This window comes from Chiloscyllium plagiosum, unplaced genomic scaffold (assembly GCF_037043375.1).
Source record: "Chiloscyllium plagiosum isolate Xiang-an unplaced genomic scaffold, Cpla_swu_hap1 HiC_scaffold_13, whole genome shotgun sequence".
In the NCBI taxonomy this organism is placed as follows: domain Eukaryota; kingdom Metazoa; phylum Chordata; class Chondrichthyes; order Orectolobiformes; family Hemiscylliidae; genus Chiloscyllium; species Chiloscyllium plagiosum.
In genome coordinates this window covers 14,064,686-14,088,555 of record NW_028270151.1, presented here as the reverse complement: position 1 = coordinate 14,088,555, position 23,870 = coordinate 14,064,686, and the positions used below count along the sequence as shown (strand labels likewise).

At 40.3% G+C, this 23,870-nt stretch overlaps 2 protein-coding genes across 3 annotated transcripts in view; one reads left to right on the top strand and one right to left on the bottom strand.

Moving 5' to 3' along the window:
• LOC122556207 (profilin-2-like) overlaps positions 1-4,169 on the top strand; it is a 61,510-nt gene extending 57,341 nt beyond the window's left edge. Inside the window, exon 4 of one of the 2 annotated variants that reach the window (XM_043702759.2) lies at positions 2,059-4,169. Coding sequence is in view for 1 of the 2 variants with exons in the window: in XM_087993333.1 (XP_087849459.1) it covers positions 2,059-2,156 (98 nt within the window). In the remaining variant the exon portion in view is untranslated. The remainder of the gene's footprint in view (positions 1-2,058) is intronic. The other variant, XM_087993333.1, reaches the window with a different exon arrangement.
• A 3,304-nt stretch (positions 4,170-7,473) lies between these two features.
• The window catches only part of rnf13 (ring finger protein 13), a 264,854-nt gene continuing 248,457 nt past the window's right edge, over positions 7,474-23,870 (bottom strand). The window contains exons 9-10 of the mRNA XM_087993332.1: positions 17,227-17,307; positions 7,474-10,838 (exon numbers count right to left, since the gene is read on the bottom strand). Coding sequence (XP_087849458.1) covers positions 10,435-10,838; positions 17,227-17,307 — 485 coding nt within the window. The 3' untranslated portion in view covers positions 7,474-10,434. The remainder of the gene's footprint in view (positions 10,839-17,226; positions 17,308-23,870) is intronic.

The following is a 23,870-nucleotide window of genomic DNA, read 5'->3' as shown; positions in this document are numbered from 1 at the left end:
GTGCAATTATAGAGAAGGTAGCAATAAGCAGCAAGATTTGAAGCTGTTAAATTGGGCCAGCTTGGTCAGTATGGATCAATAAGTCCAAACTCTAACATGCTTGAATACTTTAACATCTTTTGAAAATAAAAGTTACTTGGTCAAAGAATGCAGAAGCAGTTATAAAAGCAGACCTTTTGAAATATTCAACATTTATGTAGAGATGCTGCACCTGCATCTAACAGAGGCTACAAAGATTCTGATTTAAGATTGCGCCACACTCTCTTCTAACTGTGGTGAACTAGCAACAAGAAGAGACCAACATTATATGGCCAAAAATAAATATTGAGAGCGCCTGTGGTAGATATGTGTGTATTCTGGAATTTCTATTTCTTTCTATACTCTTTTTTTTTTTACTTTCTATACTTTTGTTTTTTACTTTCCCTATCAGCTTGCTTCTGCCCTGATGTAGTATATCATGTATATGAATTGAAGAGGTGAAAGTATCTATCTAATGTTTTTATTCATTACTTCATGAATACAGTGCAAGTTTCTCTAAAGAGGTTTGTTCTCTTGGTCAACAACTTAAAGGTTTCAGTTAAGGCCAAAATGATCAGGACTATGCTTGGGAAATTGGTTTTTGTGTGAATTGGTTCTGGTTTTGCTGTGCCCTGTATACTAGCTGAGAACTTTTTTGTAAAACTGCCTTTCTAGTACATAACTAGGATGTAAAGACTTAATGAATTATATGGCAGTCAGTTTATGTACATTTTCCTTGTTTATTTTGATGTGGTTACTTAAATTAATTTTGATAAATTTGTAGTGGTTTAAAGTAAGACTATTGAGGTAGAGGTATTTGCATGTTACTTATTTTCCATCATGATTTGACCAATATCATAAACTCTTAACAAAATTGCATTGAATGTTAGAATTTAATGTGGGGGATTGTGCTGAAGGATTGGCTCAAAGGTAGAAGAGAGGGTGGTGACTGGGGGCATGTGACCATTGGTGTGCCACAAGCATTGGTGCTGGGTCCACTGCTTTTCGTCAGATTTTTGGATGTGAACATGAGGTATAGTTAATAAATTTGCAGATAACATCAAAATTGGAGATGTAGTAGCCAGGAAGGTTACCTCTGTACAATGGCCCATCTGATCAAGATTCCAATGAACTTAAGTGGCAGATGGAGCTTAATTCATTTAAAGGTGATGTGCTGCACTGCATTTTGAAATGGCAAATGTGAACAGGACTTGTACACCTTTTTTAATGGTAAGGTCCTGGGGAGTGTTGCTGAACAAAGAGACCTTTAGGTATAACTGCATAGTTCCTTGAAAATAGTCACCGGTAGATAAAGCTAGTGAAGGAGGCATTTTGGTCAGTACTCCGTACAGGAGTTAGGTCATGTTGCAGCTGTACAGGACATTGGTTAGGCCACTTTTGGAATATTGTGTGCAGTTCTGGTCTCCCTGCTACAGAAAAGATGTTGTGTCCCTTGAAAGGTGCAGAAAAGATTTCTAAGGATGTTTTTGGAGGGTTTGAACTGTAGGGAGAGGCTGATGGGTTGGGGCTGTTTTTTCCTGGAGTGTCCGAGGCTGAGGAGTGACCTTACGGAGGCTTATAAAATAATGAGTGGCATGGATAGGGTAAATAGACATGTATTTTCCCATGGTGGGGGAATCTAGGACTAGAGGGTGAAAGGGAAAAATTCTAAAAGAAACTTTTTAGGGGTAACCTTTTCATGTAGAGAGGGTGGTGTGAATATGTAATGAGCTGAAGTTGAGACAATTACAACATTTTAAAAGGCACTTGAATGCCTCTAAACTACTTATTCATATACCCAATGGGCCAAGTGCTGGTAAACTGGATGAGTTGGAATGAAAGGCCTGTTTCCATGCTGTATATAGGACTCTACCTGCCTAGTTGAGATTTTGTTTTAAATCAACTTGAGTAAAACTTTTTTTACTGCAGTAAAGGTTTATGGAAGACATTTTGTTTTTACTGTAAAAATATAACTTGTTATTGTAAAGCCATGTATTCTTTGTCATGACTAATTTTAAATGTTTTCCTCTTTTCTTTCAGTCTTGGTCTTTGTAATGGGAAAAGAAGGGACCCACGGAGGACTCCTCAATAAAAAGGCATACTTAATGGCAAAATACTTGAGAGAATCTGGATTCTAGTTAGCCAGAATTCCTATTCAGTAGTTTAAAAAAAAAAAAATTGCTATTAAAGTTTCCTTTTAGCAGTCACCTACTCTTTCACATTGAAGTTACAGAAAGCATAATAGCAATGCAGGGTTGTGGGATGTGAACTCATGTCTCCTTCGTATCCCTGTATTGGTGGGGAAAGTTTAAATTTTCATTTTTTTTTCTCCCTTGTGCTCCAGCATTGGTTGTCATGGGAAAAGAGTCCATGGAGGGGTACTCAACAAGAAAACATTTACCATTGTCATATACCTGAGGAATTCTGGATACTAAGTAGCCTCTTCCCATCTACCTAGCAACTAATTCATCCTCACCACCCAGTTGAATTGGCAGTGCTACCAGACTAGTTGGTAGAATCTTTTTAGTTTATCTACTTCTGATCACATTTATTCTCTTTGTCCCTTACCACTTAATTGTAATAACATTGTAGGTGTAATGGAAAGTAAATCCCATGTTTTGGCACCATTAGCACAATACCTAAATGGTGATATGCATGTTATTACTTTTTGATATTGTTGCAAAAAAATAGGGCTGACTTGCTAAGCCTGGGCATTGCTTTGTTTTATCATTTTAGAGACATCCAAAGTCACCAAACCAGGTTCTGATTATTCTGTCTCCTTCCACTTCCCCATTGAAGTGCTTTTTTTTGTAAAAATTAAAGGAGGTGCTGGTAGTACAATTTCAGATTTAAGTGTTGCTGAGTCAGCGCTTCTGTGACATTGCAGAGCTCATCTTGTCTTCCTGTTTGTTTGGACATGTTGGGAGGTTATCTGCATCCATTATCTGATTGCCATAATGTTTGTTTATGCTTTCCTTATACCTTCATTACACATTCTCATTGTGAAAACATCTCTGGATTTTCCTTCAGTTTCATTACATGTTTACATGTCAAATGGACAACTTTGCATCAGTTTTGTAGATGCAGTCTCTTTAACATGAATGCTTAACAGTATTAAACCTTGTGCATTCTGACTTCATGGGTGTAATTGCAGAACTGCTCCAGGTGTATTAAATGTTTTTTTCCCTCCCCATGGACATGTCACAATCCTGACTTTGATCAGTTTAATCTCCAGGGACATTCCATCTTTGCAATAGCTCAGGCACTTAAAAATGTTGTTTTGCCAGCTCCTTTTAATGTAAATTAACTTTTTAATAAAGTTTGCCATTTTAGACAGTAGATATCCCAAACATCTGGAGTGTCCAGTTTTGAGTGCTTCATAGGACCAATTAAGCTGCAGCTTGAGGATTTTTAAGAGGACAGACTGCTGTATGATGCCATTGTAAAGGATTACTGCCACTCCTCAGTACTGCATTGGCAATTTGGATGAATATACTCAAATTTCAACATGAATGTTGGTTGGTCAGTGCTTTTGTTTGTCTGTGGGTGGCAGTTTCCTATATAGAAAATCTCACTGTTTAAAATTTTTTTTCAAATCGAGGGTACTGATGCATTAGACCTGGTGAGCCCATGCTGCAGAAGGAAACTGTGGAAGAATTGCCTTGTGCTCCTAGTTTTGAAATCTGTGGAAATGTCTGTTTTGAGCACGGTACTAACTTATGTTCCGTTCAAACAAAAAATTATAAACTTGCTGTATTCACATGAATAAAACGGGAGATGGTATTGGTTGGAATAATCACACTTGGCTGTCTTGTGAAATTATTTTGCAAATGTTTGTGTATCCTGTGCCATACTGCATAGAGACTTGATCTGTTGCTGTTGTGAGATGGATTTTAACTGCTGCTGCAAGGCTTTCAGTTGAACGGCACATCCTTAGGGACGTTATTCTAGCATATACTCAATGTTCAGGCCTTGTGAAATATGTACAGATTTAAAAATTCTTGTTGCTGACTTGTCCATTTTCTTTCCCTGCACTTTTGTTACATCTGGGATACAATCTAACTCATCTGATTTAATATGCATTTACAAAATGCCATAACTGTTAAACCACCTTGTTTACAGACAGATGAAATAAATCTATTCCAACCAAATGTCAGCTGTATGTTTTTATCAGGGGGTGTTTTTTTTTTTGGTTAGTGTTTTCACATTTATGCATGCACAAAGTATGACTGATGCATCACTTGTTATAAACAAATTGTGTTCTTTTGAAGCACAAACTCTTGAATGTGTATTTTTCTGGGCTTCAAAAGTAATTCTCAATTCTGATTTTAAACAATTTAGTTGCATATCTAAAAGCAAACTCATCCTTTTTGTACATCTTTGAACCCTTGTAACTTTGGTCTACAAATAGCTTGTACTGCAACTTTATAAATGCCTAATAGTTAGACTTAAGAAAGCCTTCAGAATTAAAAAAAGTGTTTTCTCTCTATTAAATGAGTGTTCTGGTTGACACTATAAAAGAGGGATGGTTACAAGAATGGTACCAGAAATGCATATGTACATGGCAGGGAAACAGCTAGGTTTTTAAGAACCGGTTGAGGGTGCAGGTAGGTGCTTTAGGAGGTGGCCATTTGGTCATGTGAGCCTATGCCACCATTGTGAAATTACTGATGCGGCCTAACTCCCTGTAGCTGCCTCTGACTCTTTTTTTTGAGCAAAAGGTATTAGAAATTTAATTTTATGAAGAGTTCCAAACTTTTACCACTGTAGAAGTGCTTCTGAACATACCTCTTGACAATTTACTGACTAATGCCCCCTAGTTCTGGAATCCCTGATCAGTGAAAACTAACTTTCCCTGTTTGTATGGAAACCTCCAATCCAATTACCTGTAACTTTGCAAATTCTCCAGAACTCTTCTCATTGTAGTCCCTCCAAGATATGGTGCTTTGATCTACTTGCAGTAATCCCAAGTGGTGATTTGTATAGCTCCAACATAATGTAAATAATAGGTAACATATTTGGTGCTAGCTTTATCACAGTTGTTAAAGTCATATCCAAAATGTGCTAAGTGAGGCCCTTTGTGGGATACTACTGGTCATATCATGCCACTAAGTTCCTACCCATTATCTTTGTCACCTGTCACTTAATTTCCCATATGTTAGTAATTTGCCTTCCATTTTGTGGGCCTCTACCTTGGTTAAGACACATGTGGGACTTTGAGAAAGCATTTGACAAAGTCCACACATACAGCAGACATTCTCTTGTCCACTACCTACAAGTTATACCTAACAATCATTGAATTTCTTTCTCATGAATCCATGCTGCCTCTCCCTGAAGATGGGTTTTAGGTGATTATTTACCCTGTCCAATCAGTCTTCAATTTCTTTACTATGGGATATTATGCCAACTGATCTGTAATTGTTTTCTTCTTTCTTAGATTAGTGTGGAAACAGGCCCTTCGGCCCAACAAGTCCACACCGACCCGCCGAAGCGAAACCCACCCATACCCCTACATTTACCCCTTACCTAACACTATGGGCAATTTAGTATGGCTAATTCACCTGACCCTGCACATCTTTGGACTGTGGGAGGAAACCGGAGCACCCGGAGGAAACCCACGCATACACGGGGAGAACGTGCAAACTCCACACAGTCAGTCGCCTGAGGTGGGAATTGAACCCGGGTCTCTGGCGCTGTGAGGCAGCAGTGCTAACCACTGTGCCATCGTGCTGCCCATTCTTAGTTCGTGAATGATGCAGTTAACTAACGCAGAGGGGTGACTCCTATTGCCAACCACTCTTAACACACTAACTATACTCCAATGTGCTTCTCCTACTTCCTCTCCACTGGAAACAGTCTGGTGCAGGGGATTAGATGAATACAAACATCGAAGAAACAATGGAAGACCTAATGGAAGACTTAAAAAATAACAAGAATTCCAATAGATAGTTTAGGCATCAGTAATTTATTCAATACTGTTCCACTTCAGTTAGGGGAAAGCTGGATGAGGGATAAGGGATTTAAAGGTAGAGTAAGATAAGCAAAGATTGAAGACTCTTGCAGTACCATGGTAGTTCAAGTCCCAACATATTCCAGAGGTGTGTAATAACTGACATCAGAAGTATCCACATGTGCAAATAGGGTAGAAGACTTGAAAGGAGCATAAACATGTACCTATTATTGCTGTTTCATATTCTTTTGTAGTAAGTATCATTGAACAAGATGCAGAGGTAGGCACTAGATTGTGGCATTAATTACCAATCATTGTAGATAAACTAGTGTTGGGTTATGGAGATCAGAGGATTTGCTCCCACCACTTGCAAGAAGTGTGTTTGCAATGAATGGATTCATAGAGATGTACAGCAAGAAAACAGACCCTTTGGTCCAACTGGACATCCCAAACTAATCTAGTCCCATTTGTCAGCACTTTGCCCATATCCCCTCAATCCTTTCTATTCATGTATCCATCCAGACATTATTAAATGTTGTAATCATACCAGCCTCCATCACTTCCTCTGGCAGCACTACCCTCTGCCAGAGACCCGGGTTCAATTCCCGCCTCAGGCGACTGACTGTGTGGAGTTTGCACATTCTCCCAGTGTCTGCATGGGTTTCCTCCGGGTGCTCCGGTTTCCTCCCACAGTCCAAAGATGTGCAGGGTCAGGTGAATTGGCCATACTAAATTGCCCGTAGTGTTAGGTAAGGGGTAAATGTAGGGGATGGGTGGGTTTCGCTTCGGCGGTTCGGTGTGGACTTGTTGGGCCGAAGGGCCTGTTTCCACACTAATCTAATCTAATCTAAAAATCAGAGTTAATATTTCAAGTAAGGTGATCTTCCCTAGAACTGTTGGAAGCTATGAAAAGGTTTGGATACTGTAGTGGCACAGTGGTTAGCACTGCAGCCTTACAACACTCAGGACCTGGGATCGATTCTGGACATTGGTTGTGATCGCAGGTGAGTGTTGCCATGGAGATGGAGAGTCCAAAACCTATGAGAAATTGAAGGACTGAAGGTGGCGTCGGTTTTCTGTGATCTCTACCGATGGACCATGGCACCTCCAGCAACTATCAACTACAGTCACTAACTTCATTTCATCTGATCATCTCCCTATTATTGCCTCCTGGCTGGCAGTTCCCCCACACCTCTACCTTGTGAGAATTCACAAACAGGACTGACTGGGCAGACCTATTATTTAGCCAGCAAAAGTCATTATGTAGCAATTTCAAAAGCCTGGCTAATTTTACCAAACATAGTAATAGAGAGAAAATGATTTTCAATTACCCTAATTCAGCACTATCTTCCTGCTCTATGGAAGATTTTATCAATAGGTTTTATTCAAAACACATTTGCTTCTTAAACTCTAATGCTGGATGAACAGCAATTACAATAAAAAGACATGACCTTAAATCAAACTTACTAGTGCACTAAAAACAAGAGTCCTTTAATCCTCAATGATCGCATCAATTTAGCTTTATTTGAAAAGAACAGATATAGAAGAATTAGATACATTTGTATTATAGCATTGGAGTGCTGTTCTATTTACACTTATTACTGCATTTATAAAGACCTTAATTCAGAACTCTTGTATTAATGCTTTGAAATATCTAAATAATCCATTTAAACTTAAATCAAATTTTAGACACACTCCCTTAATTATATTCAGGTGAGTAAACCTAGTGTAATGTTTCCAAAAATGGATATCACATGGAGGGATGGAATAACAAAACATTCTTTTAAATCAGCCACACTTCCAACAGTCATGTACTTTTTAAAAAGTACAAGTTTAAAATACAAAATTGGTTGAATGGAATAAATTTACAAACATCCTTACAACAAACTAAACTATACAACCTATTAGATCCCTGTGCATCAAATTAAGTGATAAAGTAACATTATGAAGTACAGTGACAAGTACACTTCAACCATGTGAAGCTGATCAGTGCAAGACTCCTGTACTTGTAGTTAAATGTACCCAAGTGGAAAGATCTGTACCACAGTTAAAGCTCTTATGGATTTTAGTCACATGAAAATTGGACTGCCCACAAACTAAACAATCCCTGCACTCAAACATTCTGGGAGGCACAGCAAGCCATGTGGTAGAACAGCAATGTAGTGTCTTCCAACAGAAAACAAAATTCTTCATTTTTTTTAAAATGGCCAATAATATTTCTGTGACAGCACTGCAGCAGCTCATGAAAGGGATCATCTTTATGCGTGTCAACATTATTTTCATAAATGAATTCATCAGTTTGCAGCAGTGTCACAATTGAGTCATCCTGTGTTTATAAACACTATATAAAAAAGGTTAGCAGACAATTTAAGTAGGAAACATTCAGAAACAAAGTAACATTTGTGAATATGATCATACCGATAATTCCATAACATGTCAGAATTCTAAAACTTGTTGGGTAAAACCAGGTAATTTTTAAACTCAGTTCTATGAAGTCACATTAGGTAAACAGGCTTCAATGTTAATGTGCCAAATATTAACTGATAACTCCAAGAATAATAAAGTTTTTACATCTCAATCTACAATTAACATAAAGTTACAAGAAAGCTATAAAACTATTACATTTCTTCAGAATTTGGTCAGTTTTAGGTTTGAGGGGCAAAGTTATTAGAGATTGGTTGACTGTTTCAAATTGATTTATCACCATGCTCTTCCTCCTTCCATATGTATTATATCCCTACAGTTCCCAGTCTCAAAGTTCAATATTCAAAACAAAATGATAACAGATAAACATCTGATCCAAGAACACACACTGATCAACCTTACAAGATAATGTTGGCAAATTTACAGAAATTCAATTGAGCTGGAAGTTAGAATGCTAGCTCAGTGAACAAATCCCCAATAATAAGGTAAAGGACTGATTTTGGCAGCGAATGGGACATGCCAACATTTTTATGTAGAACAAGACACTCAATCATTTGTTAACATTCAGAAGCACATCCAACACCCATTCAAGAAAAGAAAACTTGTAAGGAGTTGGCAAGGTGTTACTAAAAGACTTAGGATCAAATGTTTCGAGATCTAATGCAGGAAACCTAAAAGTACTTTGCAATAATGGATGTCTGTATATTTAAAATACGGTTGGACTATATGGACAAAAGACACCCAAGAACATAATCAAACTGTCTCTATTTAAAATTAAAAATTGCATTTGGAAACTTACTGTGGCCCATAATGTAGATCATATCTAGTCCTGACTTCTAGCACTTGAATTGTCACATTAGATTTTAATTGTCACTTTAAAAAAAATAGATTGTCCCCCTTTAAGATATCAGGAATGAGGTGCAGGAGATAAAAAGTCTTCAATTATAGGGTGTTTCCAATGTGAATTTTGATTTATATCCCTCGTGTCATACATATCAGTTTGCTGAAAACAACTTCATAATAGTTTATTAGAAAATCATGTCATATCCAAATCAGCACCATCACCACAATCGCATGCAATAGTTTCGAAGTTAATTCTATTATATCTATTTTTAAAAGGATCATCTTCATTTAAGAATTTCTTTATGCGCCATGACAGGACACAGTGCATACGTACAACTGTAGAGGTGATCTAACAGAATGACAATAGTTTGTTCAAGTAGCTCAAATAAAAAAAAAAATCATACTTTGGAATTGTAACTAAATATTTTACATTATTGCATCTTACTTGATAAATGCAATCCAAATTATAGCTTCCAACTTTATTTTAAAGTGTACACACAATGCAGAATAAAAAAATTAGCCTTTAAAATGTAAATTCATCTTAATTCTTTGGGTAATTTTATTATTGATTTATAATAACTGAAACCAGATACAGAATCGCTCCATTTAAAAATCAAATCCAAAATGACTTGAGAATTCAACTTCAATAAATTTGATTTTGGTAAATAAAACAAGGTATACTTACATTTGAAACAATTAGTAGGATTCTTCGTTTCTGATGTAGAATATATATTGATTTAAAAAATGCATGATTAAACGTTCTACAAAGAAACAGTGTCATTCAGCCATTTTATATTCAAGTTATTTCTTTTCCTTAAAGTCATTCGCTTAGTATCTGAATTAGATGTTGAACCCAACCACCATGGCTGGGCGATCAATGTAACAGTTTTACACGTTGGCAGCAGTGCCAAATGCAATAGTGCCAAAAAGGGTAGCGGCAATTTTGGGGAAAACCCAGTGCTGCTTGGATTACCAAAAATCTATGAATGACTGCCGCACTTCATTCTAGCAGCGACATTGAAGAAAGAGCTGTGAAAGATTTTGAATCCCTACAAAAAATTGCATATATATGTTGTGAAGTTGCAATGGATAAAATGTGGAAAAGCAAATGGAAAAATTTCCTGAACTTTTAATTTTGACACATTGTTTTGAGGGTGTGCAGATTTCATGTTTTTTTTCTTAGAGAAAAGGAAACTAAATCAAACTATTGCGGCAGACTCTCTGGTTCCCCTCTCTCCGACAACAGCTTCAGGGTTTTCCCGCTGCATCTGAACTACTGTTTCTTCATTGACCCCGTCCCCAGCATCGCTGCTTTCTCCCTCTTCCTCCTCCTCCTCCTCCTCTTCATATTCTGATGACTCCACTGCTTCTTGGCGAGCTCGAGATTCTGACATGGTACCAAAGGAATGCGCACTGGTGGAGGCAAGTGAAGATCTCAGCAGAGGTGTGTTTTCAGAGGCATCATCATTTTCTTCGTGGCTGCTGTCTACATCATCAGTTTCAGAATCTGATTCTCCCTGAGATGCCACCACCTTCTGTTTGCAGACAGGGCAAGTCTTTTTTGTTCTTGTTAGCCACGGGTCTACACATTTACAGTGGTATGCTGTGTACATAAATTAGGGAATAAGATTGATTATGAAATCCACACTTAGCATTTGCCACTACCACAAAAATGAAACATACTATTCACATTTATCCTTCAATACTATTAGATCAGCTGACAGATTAATGGGCTGGATGCATTCTTGAGCTACGAATACAGAAGGATGTTGTAAATCTGGTCATAGAGAACATTAAAAAAATTATATTCAGCATGTTTGAGATTAGAGTCTGACCAGGTATCAAAGTCTCAACTTGGGGACTACGTAACAAATGAGTTGGTTAATATCATCGCAGGACTGGCAGTCTTAAATATAACAGGCAAAGCAAATAAATCTTACAGCCTGGATTAGTACATGGGACTGATGTTGTAACCAATACAGAAACTTGGGTGAGTGAAGAGCAGAACTGGCAGCTCAGTGTTCCAGGGTTTAGATGTTTCAGACAAGATAGAGAAGGATGTAGAAAGGGTGGGGGAGTTGTATACTTAAGGAAGATGTCATTCATTGCTGTACTAGAGGACAACATTTTGGAGAGCTCATACAGCAAGGCCATATGGATGGAATTTAAGAATAAGAAAGGTGCAATCAAAATGATGAGGTTATACTATAGACCTCCCAATAGCCAGCAGGAGATTGGGAAAGATGTTTAAAAAAAAAGACAGGATTGTTATAATGGGTGATTCTAACTTCCCTGACACTGACTAAGAGCAACAGAATTTAACAGGGGCATCCTGAAACAATATGTAGTCAGTCCAACTTGGGTAGGGGCCAAAATAGACCCTTTTTTTTGGGGAATGAGTCTGGCCAGGTTATCAAAGTTTCAACGGTTTGGGGGGGGTGGGGGGGGGAACATAACTATAACTATATTCAAACTTAAGGAATTAAGGGTAAGACTGGTCTTCAGGTGGAAGTGCAAAACTGGAGGAAGGCTAATTACGACAGTAGTAGGCAGGAACCGCAGAAATTAGATTGGGGTAGCTGTCTGAGGGTAAATTCACATCTGACATGCCGGAATCTTTCAACGGCCAGTTGATTGGAGTTAGGACCAACACCCTGTGAGGATGAAAGATAAGGATGGCAAGATTTGCGGACCTTGGATGGACAAGAGGTATCGGAAGTTTAGTTAAAAAGAAAAAGCTGATCTGAGGTTTAGAAAACTGAAATAAGACAAGACCCTTCAGGAATGTAAAGCAGGCAGGAGGAAACTTAGACAAGGAAGTGGGAGAGCTAAAAGGGGCCATGGAACGTCCTTCGCAAGCAGGATTAAGGAGAGTCCCAAGGCTTTTAACACAGCAGCAAGAGGAAACCAGATAACGGTTAAATCCACTCAGTAACAAGGGAGAGAATTTAAACTTTGACCGAGAGAAGTGAGTGAGGTGCTTGATGATTAGTTCACATTTACCGAGAAGGACAAGGTACACGTGACAATAAATTCAATTCAATTCAATAATGGCAAGATGTGAGAGGGATATATTGATATTCTGGGGCATGTCGATTTTAAGAAGATGATGGTATTGAAAAACATCAAGGTAGTTAAAGTCTCCAGGCATGATGGAATCTACAGAAATTACAGAAATGGCAAGGGAGGAGATTGCTAGGGCCTTGACAGATAGTTGTATCTTCTGTAGTCACAGGTGAGGTCCCAGAGGAATGGAGAATTGCCAATGTTGTAACTTTGTTCAGCTAAAAGGAAAATCCAGGAAATTATAGGTTGCTCATCCTTGGATCAGCGGTCGGGAAATGATTTGAGAAGATAGGGATTTCTTAGGGATAGGACTTACGTTTAGAAAAGAGGTGGATGCACCTACTTGCAAAACTTGACCTACTTTTGGGAAATAAGACAGGGCAGGTGACTGAGGTGTCAGTGGGGGAGCACTTTTAAGCCAGCGACCATAATTCTATTAGTTTTAGAATAGTGACGGCAAAGCATAGACTGGATCTAAAGGTTAGAGTTTAAATTGGAGGAAGGCCAATTTTGATGGTATTAGGCACGAGCTTTCAAAAGTTGATTGGAGGCCTAAGTTCATAGGTAAGGGATAGCTGGAAAATGGGAAGCCTTCAAAAATGCAATAACAAGAGTCCAGAGACAGTATTTTCTTGTTTGGGTGAAGGACAAGCCTGGTAGGTGTAGGGAATGCTGGATGACGAGAGAAATTGAGGTTTTGGTTAAGAAAAAGTAGTAAGCATTTGTAAGGTATATTCTGGATCAGTGGTGCTGGAAGAGCACAGCAATTCAGGCAGCATCCGAGGACAGGCATAGACAGCATTTGTAAGGTATAGACAGCAGAGATTGAGTGAATCCAGAGAAGAGTATAAAGGCAGTAGGAGTATACTTAAGAGGGAAATCAAGAGGGTAAAAAGGGGACATGAGATAGCTTTGGCAAATACAGTTAAGGAGAATTCAAAGGGATTCTACAAATACACTAAAGACAAAAAGGTAACAAGGGAAGGAATAGGGTCCCTTAAATATCAGCAAGACAGCCTATGTGTAGAACCACAGGACATGGAGGAGAAACTAAACAAGTATTTTTCATCAGCGTTTTCTGTGGAAGAGGACATGGAAGATAGAGAATGCTGGCAATAATTAGTGACATCTTAAAAAATATCCATATTAGAGGTGCTGCTGCTGGATGACCACATAAAAGTAGATAAATCCCTGAGACCTGATCAGGTGTACCCTAGAACACTGGGAAGCTAGGGAAGTGATTGCTGGGCCTCTTGCTGAGATATTTGCATCATTGATAGTCACAGGTGAAGTGCCGGAAGACTGGAGGTTGGCTAATGTGGTGTCACTATTTAAGAAAGGTGGTAAGGACAAGCCAGGGAATTATAGACCAGTGAACCTGATGTCAGTGGTGGGCAAGTTGTTGGAGGGAATCCCGAGGGACAGAAGTTACATGCATTTGGAAAGGCAAGGACTGATTAGGGATAGTGATCATGGTGTGGGAAATCATGCATCACTAACTGAGTTCTTCGAAGTAGTAATGAAGAGGATTGTTGAGGGCAAGTGGTGGAAGTGATCGATATGAACGTTCGACAAGGTAGATTAGTTAGCAAGGTTAGATCATATGGAATACAGGGAGAACTAGCCATTTGGATACAGAACTGGCTCAAAAGGTAGAAGACAGAGGTTGGTGGGGAGGGTTATTTTTCCGACTGGAGGCCTGTGCCCAGCAGCATGCCAGAAGAATCGGTGTTGGGTCCACTACTTTTCATCATTCATTTGGGTGTAAACATAGGAGGTATAGTTAGAAGGTTTACAGATGACACCAAAATTGGAGGTCTAGTAGCCAGGCAAGAAATTTACCCCAGAGTACAAGGGGACCCTGATCAGATAGGACAATGGGGTTGAGGAGGAGCTGATGGAGTTTAATTTAGATAAATGTGAGGTGCTGCATTTTGCAAAGGCAAATCAGGGCAGGATTTATACACTTAATTGTAAGGTCCTGTGGAGTGTTGCTGGACAAAAAGACCTTGGAGTATATGTTCATAGTCCCTTGTAAGTGGAGTTGCAGGTAGATAGGATAGTGAAAAGGTATTTGGTTTACTTGCCTTTTTTGGTCAGGGCATTGAATATAGGAGTTGGGAAATCATGTTGCAGCTGGACAGGACATTGGTTAGGCCACTTTTGGAATACTTCATGCAACTCTAGTCTCCCTGCTTTAGGAAGGACGTTATGAAACTTGAAAGTGTTCAGAAAAGATTTAAGGATGTTGCCAGGTTTGGAGGGTTTGAGCTATAGGGAGACACTGAATAGGCTGTGGCTATTTTCCCCGAAGCATCGGAGGCTGAGGGGTGACATTATAGAGGTTTATAAAACCTTGAAGGGCCTGGGTAGGGTGAGTAGCAAAGTTCTATTCCTCAGAGTCAGGGAGTCCAAAACTAGAGGGCATATGCTTAAGGTGAGGGGGAAAGATTTAAAAGGCACCTTAGAGACAACTATTTCACGCAGAGGGTGGTGAATGTGTAGAACGAGCTGCCAGAGGAAGTGGTGGAGGCTGGTACAATTATAACATTTATGGGTCTATGAATGGGGAGGGTTTAAGAGGGATATGGACCAAATGCTGGCAAATGGGACTCAGCATGGATGAGTTGGACCGAAGAGCCCATTTCCATGCTGTACAACTGTGACTCGAATGGACTTATTAGGAATAGTCAGCATGGCATTACATGGAGAGAGGTCTTGTCTTACAGACTTGATTGAGTTTTTTGGGGAAATGAAGATGACTGACAAAGATAGGGTGGTGGATGTCGTCCACATGGATTTTAGTAAAGCATCTGACAAAGTCCCTCATCATATGTTGGTCCAGAAAATGGATGGAAGTTGGCAAATTGGATACAGCAAATTGGCTTGATCACAGAAGACAGAGGGCAGTTGTGAAGGGTGTTTTTCTGACTAATGGTCTGTGTCCAGTGGTGTTCTCCAAGGGATCAGCTGAAAAGTTATGTGGAGATATTTAATCTGGACAAGCGTGAGGTGATGCATGTTAGGAGGTCAAATGCATGAGGAAAGCATACAGTTAATGGAAGAATCATTAGGATAATTGATATACAGAGGCATCTTGTGGTCTAAGTCCATAGCTCCGGGGCGGCACGGTGGTTCAGTGGGTAGCACTGCAGCCTCACAGCACCAGGGACCCAGGTTCAATTCCCTCCTCAGGCAACTGTCTTTGTGGAATTTGCACATTCTCCCAGTGTCTGCGTGGGTTTCCTCCGGGTGCTCCGGTTTTCTCTCACAATCCAAAGATGTGCCGGTCAGATGAATTGGCCATGCTAAATTGCCCATATAGTGTTAGGTGCATTAGTCAGGGGCATATATAGGGTAGGTGAATGGGTCTGGGTGGGTTACTGTTTGGAGGGTTATTAGGGACTTATTGGGCCGAAGGGCCTGTTTCCATATTTTTGGGAATCTAATCTAATCTCCTCGAAAGTAGCAACACAAGTGAGTAAAGTTGCAAAGGAGGCAGACAGCATGCTTGCCTTCAACAGTTGGGGCACTGAGTATAAAAGTTAGCAGGTCATACTGAAGCTGTGTAAGACTTTAGTTAGGCCACATTTGGAGTATTATGTGCAGTTCTGGTTGCAAAACGGGAAGGATTAGAATTAGAAATAGAATTAGAATTAGAATCCCTACAGTGTCGAAACAGGCCATTTTGCCCAACGTTAACACTGACCCTCTGAAGAGTATCCCACCCAGACCTATTCCCCTACACCTATTATTCTACATTTCCCCTAACTAATGCACCTAACCTACACCTCCCTGAACACTATGGGTAATTTGTCTTGGCCTATTCACCTAACCTGCACATCTTTGGATTGTGGGAGGAAACCGGAGCACCCGGAGGAAACTCTCTCAGACATGGGGAGAATGTGCAAACGCCACAAAGACAGTTGCTAGAGGCTGGAACTGAACGCAGGTCCCTGGTGCTGAGGCAGCAGTTCTAACCACCGAGCCGCCACGCCGCCCACAGGGGAGGCCTTGGAAATGGTGCAAAAGAGGTTTACAGGATGTTGCCTGGATTGCAGTGTATTGACCATAAAGAGATTAGATTCCCTACAATGTGGAAACAGGCCCTTCGGCCCAACAAGTCCACACCGACCCTCCGAAGAGCAACCCACCCAAGTCCAACTTCCCTCTGACTAATGCACCTAACATTACGGGCAATTTAGCATGGCCAATTCACCTGACCTGCACATCTTTGGACTGTGGGAGGAAACCCATGCGGACACTGGGAGAATGTGCAAACTCCACACAGACAGTCGTCCAAGACTGGAATCAAACCTGGGACCCTGGTGCTGTGAGGCCGCAGTGCTCACCACTGAGCCACCGTGCCGCCATGGATTGTTTTCGCTAAAAAAAGTGTCAGAGGCTGAGGGACAACCTGATAGAAGCATGTAAGTTTGAGAGGCAGAGACAGGGTGGATAGTCAGACTCTTTTGGACACAGTGGAAACGTGAAATACTAGTTTAAGGTGGAGGGGATAAGTTTAAGGGAGACGTACAAAGAAAATTTTTCAGAGAATGGTAGGGCCTGGAACACACTGCCAGATGAGGCGACAACGTTTTAGAGAAATTTAGACAGACACACAAATAGGCAGGGAATAGAGATACACGGACCATGTGCAGGCTGATAGAATTAGTTTAGAATAGCATCATGCTTGGTACAGACATGGTGGGCCCGAGCCTGATGCTGCGCTGTACTGTTCTATGCTCTGTGTTAATAATGGGAAAGAATTGGAAAAGAGGAGGAGGAGGAAGGGTGTTAATTTAACATTCTATATTTGATGCGCACAAGTGAGGAACCTGCCAAAGTTGACTGGGGAGAAGCTAATATAACATTGGCCAGTGTTTTAAGATTGCTTGTTAGAGAATCGAGAAGTACTTGATTACCATGTGAACAGGGCAGGATACGAAGCTTGTCACCTTCTTCATATTCATCCAGACAAATTGCACACACCTCATATTCATCACCTGCAACGTCAAAGGAATGATTATGCTTTGCTGCTCTAATAATGAGACATGCTACCAGTCTAAGACTGTTTGAACATGAACTATTTTGTCATTATGATATCAAAATGTGTGAATAGTCACTAACACATTAGATCTTGGGATTTACTTGGCAAGAAGAGTGATATTCTCTTTATATTGCAAGTCCTTTCTTGGGACACACTGAGTAGAACCAGTTACTACACGCTGACATTTAATCTTCACTGGGGTTCAATACCCCAGTTCCTCGCTGGTGTGTATAACAAGATAATCACTTATACAAATAGTGGGTACACCATACACAAGGGCCTTGCTGTCTATACTCATGGTACAGAAATATTTCACACTAATTGCCCTCCGCTAGCCATTTACCATATTTTAGAAAAGACTAAAAAAAGGTACAAAATGTATTTCAATTCTTAAATACTGAAAATCAGGCAGCATCTACCAGAGACCACAGCTAATGGCTCTAGTCGGTGAACTTTCATTAGAATGTCTGTAAAATCATTTTGCCATTCTTCTTACAAAACATAAACAATGAAATGGTTGAGACATAATGCAGATGTTAGTAAATTATCACTTGACAATCTGTCTCCAATGTCTCTATTTGGAAAGCTATCTGGGAGGATATGACATAAGAAATTTCTACTGTGAGTGTGCTGTTGCAAACACCAATGAGATGACTTCCAAATTTAGCTAAAACCACTGCTATCATTTTAAGTTCCGAAGAAGCATCATTGACTTGAAATGTCAACTCAGTTTCTCTCTCCAAATTGCTGCCACAGAGAAGTTTCTCCAACACTTTAAGCTATAATTTTGAGATCTGGGAGCCCAAAACCTGCTTCCCTAAATAGCTATCACTGTGGATCTTAGCATCTGACAATACAATATGACAACTTATTTTACCTCATAAACTTTTAAATGCATTGTTTTTAAAAAAGGCTTTTAAAAGACTTTTTTTAAATGGACTGTTCTCAGAGGGAAAGAAACTGCACTGAAGTATTGAAGTAATAGCAAGTTTTGAGAAGTTTTATATCTCAGTTTGAGGTTCTGGATATAGATTTACTCACTGAGCTGGAAGGTTTGTTTTTGGACGTTTCGTCACCATACCAGGTTGAAGCACTGGTGATATGGCCCGCTTTCTATTTGTGTTTAGGTTTCCTTGGGTTGGTGATGTCACTTCCAGAGGTGGTCATTTGCTGTTCTTTTTCTAAGGGGATGGTAAATGGGATTCAAGTCAGTGTGTTTGTTGATAGAACTCTAAAAGAACAGGAAGTACCGTCACCTCTGGAAATGACATCAACCCAAGGAAACGTAAACACAAATAGAAAGCAGGCCATGCCACCAGTGCTTCATCCGTAGGCTCACTGATGATGATACCTAGCATGGTGATGAAACGTCTGAAAAACGAACCTTCCAGCTCGGCGAATAAATCTACTTCCAGCATTGAAGTAATATTGCAGCACAAACCAGACAGAAACGCCCAAATGTGGAGGCATCAGGCCTAAAATATTTATCAGGTTTCTTTTGGTGAAGCATCTTTTGAAACAACTTTTCTGGTTTTAGGACTTACTAAGTATCACTTAAAAGTTCCCTGTTAAAAGGATGCATTTTCTTTTTAACACAGCTACTACCAAAAGCTGACTGATTCTTACGCAAGCGACTTAGCTCCTGACACTATTTCTGGGACTTTATGTTTGAAATTGCATGACTTCTACACCTGTTTAACTGTGGGAGAATGTGCAAACAAGAGATGAAATGAAGCATCACCCATCATTTGCAACATCAAGACTTAAAAGTGTTTGGATTTCAGTGATTAAGTCAGGAATGTTTAAACAAAATAGATTTCCACCTTTAGCCTGGCACTCCTTGTACAGTAAAAAAAAAACTGAAAGAACTGTGGATGCTGTAAGTCAGAGACAAAAATAGAAATTGCTGGAAAGTTCAGAGACACAAGATTTTCAAATTTAGCCTGAAGTTGAAGCTTGCCCATGAAACTGCCACCAAAAACTTGATGTACCGTCCTCTGCCTGAGGTGGCTATTATCACTGCTAAGTTGTTACCCGAGGAATTAGTTTATGCTAGTGTCTATCTGCTATGAACCATTTTGGTTCTAATGCCAATATGTCCCTGGTTGACTTTAAGCATAAGATACTTCATCTAATTGGATTTTTAAAAAGAAATTGAGTGAACTGGGAAATATCTTTGCATGAATCAACTATTTGAGTTTGATAAACTTCTGGAAAAGATCACACTGACCTTTATCTATTGGCTGTGTGTATTCTTCATGATTTGAGTTTTAACAGTCACATGCTTAGTTTAGAAACTGTCAAACATCTCTCTTCCGAAATCTTGAACAGACTCAAAACTAGCTAGCTTGAGTTGCAGCTATTTCAAACTGCTGTAGTTACTAAAGCTGCAAACACTAAAGAATGCATCAAATGAACAACCAAGCGCTTCTTGTGAGCAAGTGGCTACTTCATAACACAGAACAGGAAGGGGAAACGCCTGCTGTCAAGAAAATGGCATTTGGTACCACGAATTAACATTTTAAAATATGATATCTCATGACCAGAACTGGTAAACAGAAATACTCAGCATCGTTAAAGCATGGAATTCAAAAACATATTGGACAGCAAACAAAGAGGAGATAACTCCAGTTAAGTAAAAGTAGAGCAGAAATTCGATCCTGGACATTCACGCCGGTGAAGTTCACGTGGAATTGGGTGAACCAGTGTGAAAGCGTTGGAGTGTCATACATGTGAGTTACCCTAAAGTCCACAATCATTCCATATAATTGGCCATGCCCAGATTGCACTGATTTTCTTTGACATATAGACACTAAGAGGAATAGTTTAAAAAAAGATTGATAGAAGAAAAGACAATTTACTCAGGAACGAAGACACTAAATGCATTGTATTGGGATAGCAGAGTGATGAATGGACTAAACTGAAGGCGTGAACTTTATGATCTGCATATATGAGATTAAGTTTCACTCATAATATTTGGGTAATTTGAATTAGGTTAATCCAATCTAAATTTTTTTAAAAATCAGCAATGATGACCTTATGGCTATCGTATAAAAGAGATCTGATTCAATAATAACTTATAGGAAAGGAAATTTGATGCCTTTAACCAGTCAGGGCCTGTGTATGTTTACAGACTCTAATGAATTGGACTCTAAACTACCCTCTGAAAGGACCTAACAAGTCACTCGATCGTATCAAGCCATTGTGGAAAGTAATAAGTTTAAATGCAGACAGACTTCCCAGCATCCACATTCCAGACAAAAGCCTCCTCACATCTGGAAATTTGTGCCAAATGTGTTTGGGGAGTTGTCCACAATTAAGGCAAGAAACCTGCTGACATGATCATATCTACAGAATCATAGCTTCCAGCTAATGTTCCAGTCTCCTAGGGGCAGCATAGTGCCTCAGTTGTTAGCACTGCTGCCTTACAGCACCAGGGACCCGGGTAGATTTCTGCCTCGGGTGACCGCCTGTGTGGAGTGTGCGCATTCTCCCTGTTTCTGTGTGGGTTTTAGAGTCAGAGATGTACAGCAAGGAAACAGACCCATCGGTCCAATCTGTCCATGCCGACCAAATATCCCAACCCAATCTAGTCCCACCTGCCAGCACCCGGCCCATATCCTTCCAAACCCTTCCTACTCATATACCCATCCAAATGCCTCTTAAATGTTGCAATTGTACCAGCCACCACCACTTCCTCTGGCAGCTCATTCCATACACGTACCTCCCTCTGTGTGAAAACAGTGTGCACCTTAGATCTCTTTTATATCGTTCCCTTCTCACACTAAACCTATGCCCTCTAGTTCAGGACTCCCCAACCCCAGGGAAGAGACTTTGTCTGTTTATCCTATCCATGCCCCTCATAATTTTGTAAACCTCTATAAGATCACCCCTCAGCCTCTGAAACTCCAGGGAAAACAGCCCCAGCCTGTTCAGCCTCTCCCCATTGCTCAAATCCTCCAATCCTGGCAACATCCTTGTAAATCGTTAAAAATCACACAACACCAGGTTATAGTCCAACAGGTTTAATTGGAAGCACTAGCTTTCGGAGCGCTGCTGCTTCATCAGGTGGTTGTGCATCGGCGCTCCGAAAGCTAGTGCTTCCAATTAAACCTGTTGGAGTACAACCTGGTGTTGTGTGATTTTTAACTTTGTACACCCCAGTTCAACACCGCCATCTCCAAATCATTGGAAATCTTTTCTGAACCCTTTCAAGCTTCACAACATCTTTCTGATAGGAAGGAGACCAGAATTGCACACAATATTCTAACAGTGGCCTAACCAATGTTCTGTACAGTCGCAACAGGACCTCCCAACTCCTGTACTCAATACTCTGACCAATAAAAGCAAGCATACCAAACACCTTCTTCACTATCCTATCTACCTGCAACTCCACTTTCAAGGAGCTATGAACCTGCACTCCAAGGTCTTTTTGCTCACCAGCACTCCCTAGGGACTTACCATTAAGTGTATAAGTCCTGCTAAGATTTGCTTTCCCAAAATGCAGTACCTTGCATTTATCTGAATTAAACTCCATCTGCCACTTCTTAGCCCATTGGCCCATCTGGTTAAGATCCTGTTGTAATCTGAGGTAACCTTCTTTGCTGACCACTACACCTCCAATTTTGGTGTCATCTGCAAACTTACTAACTGTACCTCTTATGCTCGCATCCAAATCATTTATGTAAATGACGAAAAGTAGAGGACCCAGCACCGATCCTTGTGGCACTCCATGGTCTCAGGCCTCCAGTCTTAAAAACAACTCTCCACCACCACCTTCTGTCTTCTACCTTTGAGCCAGTTCTGTATCCAAATGGCTAGTTCTCTCTATATTCCGTGAGATCTAACCTTGCTAACCAGTCTCCAATGGGGAACCTTGTCGAATGCCTTACTGACGTCCATATAGATCACATCTACCGCTCTACCCTCATCAATCTTCTTTGCTACTTCTTCAAAAACTCAATGAAGTTTGTGAGACATGATTTCCCACGCACAAAGCCATGCTGACTATCCCTAATCAGTCCTTGCCTTTCCAAATACATGTACATCCTGTCCATCAGGATTCCCTCCAACAACATGCCCACCACCGACGTCAGGCTCACTGGTCTATAGTTCCCTGGCTTATCCTTACCACCTTTCTTAAACAGTGGCACCATGTTAGCCAACCTCCAGTCTTCCGGCATTTCACCTGTAACTGTCGATGATACAAATATCTCAGCAAGAGGCCCTGCAATCACTTCTCTAGCTTCCCACAGAGTTCTCGTGTACACCTGATCAGGTCCTGGGGATTTATCCAGCTTTTGCGTTTCAAGACATCCAGCACTTCCTCCTCTGTAATATGGACATTTTGCAAGGTGTCACCAGCTATTTCCCGACATTCCATATCTTCCATATCCTGTTCCACAGTAGCTCCGATTTCCTCCCACAATCCAAAGATGTGCAGGTCAGGTGAATTAGTCATGCTAAATTGCCCATATTGTTAGAGGGAAATGGGTCTGGGTGGGTTACTCTTCAGAGGGTCTGTGTGGACTTGTTGGGCCGACGTGCCTGTTTCCACACTATAGGGAATCTAATCCTCCATCATTTGGGCATGTTTTGACCCATTGGCAGAATCAGAGCTGTCAGTAATTTACAATCAGGAGGGAGTAGCCTTGCTAGTCCTCAACATTGACTTCAGACAATGTTGAAGTCTTTCAGTCAAGATAAACAGAGAAGGAAATCTCATGGTGATTACCACTAAACACCCTTCTTCAGTTGCAAATCAGTACTTGAATACTAATTGGAAAGAACAATGAGGGTAACAAGGGCATAAATTTATAAACTCTAGTGGGAGATCTTCGATGTTCATCAAGAGTAGCTTTGCAGCAACTGACTGAGCTTAGCTAGGTCCTGAAGGATCTATTTGCCAGGCATAAAGAGATTCAACAAGTGATGAAAATTTACCAGGCTTCGCCCTCACCAATCTACCTCCTGTAGCTGCATCTATCCATAACAGTATTGGCAACAGAGTCCACCGTAAAAGTTTTGTGGAACAAAGTCATGTTTTCACACAGAGGACAGCCTCCCTATCATGCTGAGTCAATTGGAAGTCAGCAGACAATATTAAACCAAAATGCTAGAAAAGCTCAGCAGGTTGAGCAGGAACCATGGAGAAAGAAACAGAATTAACAGTCTGAATCCAATAGAGTTTGAAACAACAGCTATTATCAAGCTTCTCTCTCCACAGATGCTTCCAGACCTGCTGAGCACTCTTTTGCAGATCTAGCCTTTATCTCAGATTACTGAGATGAGCTGAAGTTTGTTTTTAAGTCAGGAGACAAAGCTGCTTGAATGACTGTTAAACAGTATGACACATGCAGCAAACTAATGGTCACCAACCTGGTGAAGCTACACTGCAGATGATATACACGCTGAAAAGCATGCTCCAGACAGAGCTAGAGGATCCCACCGCCAGCACTATTTGGCCCTGCCACATGCAGCCATGAGTGGTGTTAGACATTTAATAAGAGAAAGAAGCTC